Source organism: Corylus avellana, chromosome ca9 (genome assembly GCF_901000735.1).
Source record: "Corylus avellana chromosome ca9, CavTom2PMs-1.0".
In the NCBI taxonomy this organism is placed as follows: domain Eukaryota; kingdom Viridiplantae; phylum Streptophyta; class Magnoliopsida; order Fagales; family Betulaceae; genus Corylus; species Corylus avellana.
In genome coordinates, this window is record NC_081549.1 from 8,048,892 (window position 1) to 8,056,958 (window position 8,067).

General features: G+C 34.3%; 1 protein-coding gene across 1 annotated transcript; it reads right to left on the reverse strand.

Moving 5' to 3' along the window:
- Positions 1-5,787: 5,787 nt before the first annotated feature.
- On the reverse strand, positions 5,788-7,785 carry LOC132191892 (two-component response regulator ORR9-like). Its single transcript, XM_059607015.1, has 5 exons — positions 7,335-7,785; positions 7,096-7,199; positions 6,905-6,982; positions 6,404-6,474; positions 5,788-6,315 (listed from the first exon to the last, which is right to left on the reverse strand). Exons 1-5 carry the CDS (start codon positions 7,435-7,437, stop codon positions 5,973-5,975), a joined length of 699 nt encoding a protein of 232 aa, XP_059462998.1. The 5' UTR covers positions 7,438-7,785; the 3' UTR covers positions 5,788-5,972.
- Positions 7,786-8,067: the final 282 nt, after the last annotated feature.

Sequence of the window (8,067 nt, forward strand, 5' to 3'; positions counted from 1 at the left end):
TTTAGCCCCTAAATTATAAGTCTCAGTTATTTATTTTATAATCGAGGTTATTCAAATCAATAACCAACGATTTTATAACTGTTTTTTTTTTTACATGGGCTTTTTAAGTATTTTTGGCCATTACTGAGCCTATTTTTTAGGCTTATTTAAAACATTTTGGGCCAAAGTATTCTGTAAAAGATGAAAAGAACATGTCATTTTTTAGGTCAGACAATATTTTTGAATAAGACTTGGCCTAAAATATCACATACCACATTATATTTCATATACATACATTCATACACGGTCAAAACAACATCGTTTTGGTGTTAAAACACTAAAATGGTGTCGTTTTGGATGTTATATTATAATTATTATTAATATAAAATATAAAATATATATTTATATTATTATATATAACGGTAGGTGGTTAGCGGTTAGTAACCGCTTTTCCCTACCTCTAAAACGCTAACCACAACCGCCCTAGGCAGTTAGCAATTTTTTTATAGCCGCCTACCAAATCAATTAGCCGTTAACGGTTAGTGGTTAGCAGTTGGCGAGGCGGTTATATCCACCTCATTTGAACACCCTATTAAATTCTAACGGCAATGCTTAAAAAGACTAAAATATCCCTCGATTTTTTTTTATTTAAAAAAAAAATTGAAATTAAGGGTAAATTTGAAATTTTATAAAAAAAAAAATCAAGGGATATAAATGTCATTGTATCACTTATAACATTTAAAATCTACCGGAGGGTTAATTGATTGAAATTGAAAATTCAATTGTGTAAATTGAGAGTTTTTGAATTTTGGAAGGTCTTCTTAAAACATGTTGTAGTTCAAGTGCATAAAGTGAAATTTTTTTTTTTTTTTTTTTTTTTCTTTTCAGGGTTGCTGAAAGTGATAAAGCTGAATATTGACATGTGGATAAGGTGGGGCCGACTATAATGAAAATGGATCCTCTCTATTTCAAATGAAATTGAGATGAGTCATTTAGGCTAAATAGTAAGGCATAGTTGTCATTTTCTTAAAAGATGTAAATATTTTTGACAACTATGTCCCACCATTTACCCTAAATAGCTGCTCATGAAGCGGATCCTTTCACTGAGAAGCCCAACCCACGCCCCCTCCCTCCCATCAGAGAAGAGTCCAAAGGCCGAAACCCCAAGTTCAATTTGCACTTGTGCTATCTCAAATCTAAACCTCTTTTCTTCTATTTTGAATTTCTAATCTTTTAATTATTTATTGTAGACATTTTATTTAAGATTAGCTTTGTTTTTAGTATTTTAAGATTAGATTTATCCTATTAGATAGTGTTTTGATTCAATAGGGAGTATAATCTCCTTTTGTTAGTATTTAGAGTCTAGTTATCATTCTACTTTCCTGGTTTAATTGTTATTCTCTTGATTGTACGTCTATTTCAACTATGATCAATCAATAAAAAGTACGCATAATTTTAATTTCAAACTGTATTTAAAAAAGGTTTTAAGTTCCCTTAGAATCTAGAGACTCAAAACCTAATAAATTATCCCTTATCTCACAAACAGGTAACATCATCGAGCATGTTTCATTTTCATTATGGGGTCATAATGTAGTTTCCATTTGCTATTTAGGGGCATAATATTAAGAGAAATGGTACGGGTTAATATTTTTCTCATATTTAGCTCGTCTCATCTTGCAAATCTAATAGTTGATCTATTTAATTTGAAGGAGAATATATGTCAAATGTGAAGAACATATTAACCCCTACCATTTCTCTAACACTAATGAGGAAGCTGTTATTCTTACCTATCATATTTCTCACTTTCTAGTCATAAAATTAGGCTTGCGTTGCCAAATTTTTATAGAATTAGCAAGCAATGGTTCATTGGTTTAGAGTGGATTCAGTTGAAGGCTTGAAATGAGAGACAGAGAGAACACTAGAGAGAAATGAGTAATGCTAAAAACCACAATCTTAGCCCACGTAATTGATGTAATAGTACCCATCAATTCTTGAATTTTTTTTTTTTTTTTTTTTTACAAAAAAAAAACCAAGTACTAATAGGCACTGCTATGATAGCTCATTGAAATAAGGGGGTTGTTTTTAACATTTTTCAAGAGAAAAATGTGGCCTTTTGCAATGAGTCTTCCATCTCCCAATTAATTGAGAGGCTGAGAGAACTTAGTGGAGCAAAATGTGCCTCCCACGGTCCCACCTTCATATAACTTTTAAGCATGTCTTTTAAGAGTAACGTTACAGGCCACATAAACAACTTACAAGTATCCCACAAAAAATTCATGACGCTATATATTTATATTAACAACCTTGTAATGTCTGATTTGTGAGATATTTATAAAATATTTATTAGGTATATGACATTACTGTCTTTTAATCTCACAAACAATTGAGCTACTATTTGGGATTGCATTTAAGATGCTTAAAAGTGTTTTTTAATACTCAAAAAAACCCGTTTGAAGAAAAAAGTATTTGTTTAGTAAAAAAATTAAAAGCACTTTTAAAGGTCCAAAAAGCTTAAAAATAACCAAAACGAACTTTTGACAAAAGTTTAAAAATGAAGCTTTTGCCTAAAAGCTCTTTTTGACTTAAAAGTTTTATTTCTCAAATGCAATTTCAAAAGCAATCTCAAAGAGGCTCTAAAACTTTTAAGAAGGAGTGAGAAAGACTGCTTCAAGAAGCAAAACGTGACATCTATTTCCCTATCAATTGAAGGGCTAGATTGGATTCAAATCCAAAGACTAGGCTCCCCTGGAATTAGGAGTGAATTCCTGATTCTGAAATTCACAGTCAGGATCTCTTGAAAGAGATCCAACGCCTACCGTGATGCCATGTGTCCCACTAAATAAATAATAATAAAATATTATTTAACTTAAAAAAAAATAATAATAATAAAATACAATTTATTTATTTATTATTAAAAATATCTCACAAATAAATATTTCACGGAGCCACCCCATGGCCAAACGATGGCTCAACTACCCCCAAAGGCCAATCCATTTTTTTTTTTTGACTTTTTTTTTTTGGTGGCCGAACCACTCCCAAGGGCCATGTGGTGACCTTGGACTTTTGGCCCTTGGGGGTGGCCGAACCACCTCCAAGGGCAGCCACCCCTAGACTTGGTGGCCAAACCACTTCCAAGGGTCATGGGGTGGCTTCGGCTACTCCAGACTGGCCGGTCTAGGGTGGCTTTGGACTTTTGGCCATTGGGGGTGGCCGAACCACCCTGAAGGCCAGTCTGGGGTAGCCGAAGCTACCACATGGCCAAACAGTGGCCCTAAGCCAACCCCAAGGGCCAAACCCTTTTTCTTTTTTTTTTTTCTTTTTTTTTTCTTTTTTTTTGTGACTTTTGGCCACCCCCAAAAATAATAATAAATAAAAAAAAAATTATATTTTTTTATTATTTCTTTTGTTATTTTTTTTTTAAATTAATTAATATTTTATTATAATTTATTTAGTGAAACACGTGGCATCACAATAGAAGTTGGATCTCTTTCTAGAGATCTGACCGTGATTTCCAAAATCTAGAACTTACCCCTAATTTCAGGGGATCTTGGTCCCAAATCCAGATGCCTTTATTTGTCATGTACCCAAAAAAAAAATGTGCTGATAGGCACTGCTATGATAGCTCAATGAAATAAGGTTTTTAACATTTTTCAAGAGAAAAATGTGCCCTTTTGCAATCAGTCTTCCATCTCCCCAATTAATTGAGAGGCTGAGAGAACTTAGTGGAGCAAATTGTGCCTCCCACCTTCATATAACTTTTAGGGTAAATATATCATAAGTCCCTAAGTTAACGTGCCAAAATTAAATAGTCCTTAAGTTTTTTTTTTTCGAAAATTTACTATCTGGGTCAATCAAAATGCCAAAAAATTTTCTGTCGTCAGAATTTTTTAACAGCCGTTAGTCTGGGTCAAAACGCACAGTTTCATCTCATTAAAATATTAATATTTTTAATTTAATTTTAAAATTTAAATCTAAAATTTTTTTTAAAAAAATTGAAGCCCACCCGCTGGCCACCCCACCCATTTCACTTCTATTTGAGAAGAACCCAAAGCCTGAATCGATCAGAGAGTGCAAGAAATTCCATGCAAAGCTTGTAGTCTCACGGGCGATCTCAAAAATCCATATCGCAAACAACCTTTTGAGCCTATACGCAAAATGTAATGGTTTAGACAATGCACACCTCCTGTTCAACAAAATGATTCACAAGAACGTGGTGACATGGACTTCGATGATTTCAGCTCATGTTCATGATGGGTCTTTTAGGAAAAGCTATGGATATGTTCAAAGGAATGCCTGAAGTGTGTGAGAAACCAAACGGGTTTGCTCATACGTTCCAGTAAGATCTACAAAAGAATCAGATAAGAAACTTGAAAAAACAAAAATCTTCGGCAGCAGAAATCAAACACAAATGAAAATGAAACCAACTGCACAAATCTCGAGCCATAGCCAACATAAGAAAAAAGTCCAAAGATACATTAGCCTCTCTTGGGATAAACCCTTTCCCAAGATTCAGATTCAACTTCAAATCTTGCCCTTTTTGGCTCACCTCCAAAAAACCCCAGAACTTCAAAATGTTTAAAGATGCTCTTAATAAAGCTTGGAGCTCGTGGGTAATTGAATCAAACTTGAATTCACACACCGTAGTGAGCAATCTTCTGAAACTAATTCAGCCTCATCCACAGAACCATCCTTACCCAGAAAATTTGCTTTTGAGCCAACTATCTCTCTCTTCTCGGAAATTCCATCTTCAGCGAATGTGTCATGTTCTTCTTTCTCTAAGGCCTTTCCAATACCAAAGCTTTCAACAGATTCCTCTGTTTTTAGTTCACAACAGTCTCTGAATTAAGCGTTTCACAATCCTCGTCGGAAAAAATCCCAGGGGTGGCATTTTCACACATACCCACCGTTGACGCTTCCTCTCTCGGGAATTTTTTTTTTTTTTAATTAATTTTAGATTTAATTTTTAAATTAAATTAATAAAAATTTAATATGCTGACGAGGCAAAACGGTGCGTTTTGATGGGAATTAACGGGGTTAAAAAATTTTGACAGTAAGAATTTTATTGGCATTTCGATTAACCCAGGGAGTAGATTTTCGGAAAAAAAAAAAAAAAAAAACTTAGGAACTATTTAATTTTGGCGCGTTGACTCAAGGACTTATGATATATTTACCCTAACTTTTAAGCATGTTTGAGTAACGTTACATACCACATAACCAACTTACAAGTATCCCACAAAACATTCATGGGGCTATATACATTAACAACCTTGTAATGTCTGATTTGTGAGATATTTATAAAATATTTATTAGGTATATAACATTACTGTCTTTTAATCTCACAAACAATTGAGTTCCTGTTTGGGATTGCGTTTGAGGAGCTTAAAGTACTTTAAACACTTAAAAAAATCCGTTTGAATAAAAAAAATACTCGTTTAGTAAAAAAATTAAAAACACTTATAAGGGTCCAAAAAGCCTAAAAATGGCCAAAACGCACTTTAGACAAAAATTTAAAAATAAAATTTTTATCCAAAAACTCATTTTAATTTAAAAACTCTATTTCTCAAACGAAATATCAAACAGACTCTAAAACTTGAAGAGGGAGTGAGAAAGACGGCTTCAAAAAGCAAAACGCGACATCAATTTCCTTATCAATTGAAGGGCTAGATTGGATTCAAATCCATGTGCCTTTATTTGTCATGTACCAAAAAAAAAAAAAAAAATCTATTAATGTTCTACAAGCTCCGGTGATCTCACATTTTTTGAGATGCGGAGTGCATTTTAATCGGTTTTTTTTTTTTTTGGTTATAATTAGTAGAACAAAATTGGATTAAAATATTTCCATGTAAAATGTATACATGAAACAACTCTCTCTACACTCCTATTGGGCCCTGTATTAACCAGCGCAAAGTTTAAGATTAAAAAAAAAAAGAAAAGAAAAATTATAAAATTACATTGTTCAGATAAAATGGGAAAATTATTTTCATGATTAATCATCAGACCACTGTGGTGACGCCATTGTATCTGGGTCTAGTTCTATCAGGTGAAAGCCCTTCTTCCATGGCCTTCCTCTTGTTACTATTGCTATGTTGGTGGTGGTGTTGTTGTTGTTGCTGCTGATGTTGTTGTTGTTGGCGCTGCTGGTGTTCTTCTTGTGATTGAAGAACTGGTTTCCCTGATTCATCATCATCATCTTCTTCTTCGTTTTCTTGTTTTTGATCTGTTGAAATAATAACATGATCCTTCAATTTTGTTTTCATTATATGGGGCTTAAGCCTATTCACATCTGATAATCTGACTGGCTTCAAGAAAAACTCTTCTGCTCCTTCTTCCAAGCATCTGTTGAAAATTATTTTATCTCAGAAATCAAATTTCTCAGACACCCAGAAAAGAAAATTATGAATCAATCATCCTCCTCTATTATTACCTGTTGATTCTTGAAGGCACATTCTCAGATGACATAATCACCACTGGGATGTTTCTCAGGGATGAAGACTCCTGCAAAATCAGAGAAAATCCTGTAAATTTCTTGGGTCTTCATGGTTTTTAACTTTTTATGGTTCTCATGCACACCACACAGACATTGTCATGGATGACATGAGAAAGAGACCCATGTGATGTGAGGTCAAATAAAAATCTTTTCAACATCTTGGACCTGATTTGTTTGGATCAAAAGTGGTTGGGAAAATATTCCCAGAGATTTTCTTTGAACAAGTGGTGACAAAAGGACCCAGATGGGAAACTTGAAAAATAAAGCATATCAATTTGGAATGCAGATACTTTAGTTTGGAAAGTTTTGACACGCACTGATGTTTTGTGAAAGAAAAAATGATATCAATGGGGAAAAGGTTGAGAAAAAAAGGGTGGGGGAATTAGGAATATCATGGTGGAAGAGGAAGAAGACAAAACAATAGAAACCAAAGCTCACCTTGATTTTCCTGAGCAAATCATAGCCTGTCATGCCAGGCATACAGTAATCTGTAATAATAAGATTCACTTCCACTTCCTGGAGAAACACAAAAAAACAAAGAAATTCAGATAAACTGGAAAAATAAGAAGAAAAAAAAGGCAGGGAATCTCAGACACCCACAGAGAGGACTAAAATGAATCATTTCATACCTGATGATTGTTTGGGAAAACAGAGGATGTATTTGGGTTGCTTTGGTCATCTTCATGCAAACCCAGAAATTCTAGAGCCTTAGTACCAGAATCAACTGTAGTAACTGGCATGAAAAAGAAAAAAAGGTGTAAGAAAAGCAACCAAAACCAATCGATATAAATGCAAAAGTTGATCCAAGAAACAATGGCCCATGAAATATGGATGAATTACAAAGAATTCTTGTGAAACTTTGGCCAACCTTGATATGATGAGGTCTTGAGGAGCTTCTCAATCAGCTTTCTATCTATGAGGCTGTCATCAACAGCCAAAACATGAAACTGGGTCTCGGTAGCCATGCCCATTGCGCCAATTAAAAAGCAGGGGATCCAGAGAAACTCTGTTTTCTGTTGTCTCTCTTAAGTCTGATTTGTGAAACCTATGGGAGGTGGAGAAACTAAGAAGAAGAGCTTTTTATTGAAATAAGACCCACAAAGCAAGATCCGACCGGATTTCTTCCCAAATCTTGTAAAATTTGTCCAAGTTTATTTTGAATTCCAGGGCAACCAAAGGAAGGCAAAATAAGCAACTTAAAATAAAAAATAAAAATAAAAAAACAAATAATAATAATAGTAATAATAAAAGAATAAAAAAAAATAAAACCCAGAAAAATCCTTGTGAATATTTTTTTAAGATGAGGGGGAGCTGGGGTTCATTTATAGTAAAAGAGGGAGAAATAAAAGAGAAATACAAAAGGGGAAATGAAATGAGATAGAGAGAGGGGATGTGGGGGAGGTGGGTAAGGGGGGCAAAGAAGAGTGGGGCCAGGAAAATCCCCCAAGAGATACAGGTGAGGTCAGCAGAGGTGCCTTTTCCCTTGGGTGTGAAATCATGTGGCGCTTACCATATCTTGAGCAGGTGGGGGAGAGTGGTGGCAATTTGGCAAAAGAGAGGGCAATTTCTTTTGATTCCCTTTTAAGATTTGCCTCCCATGC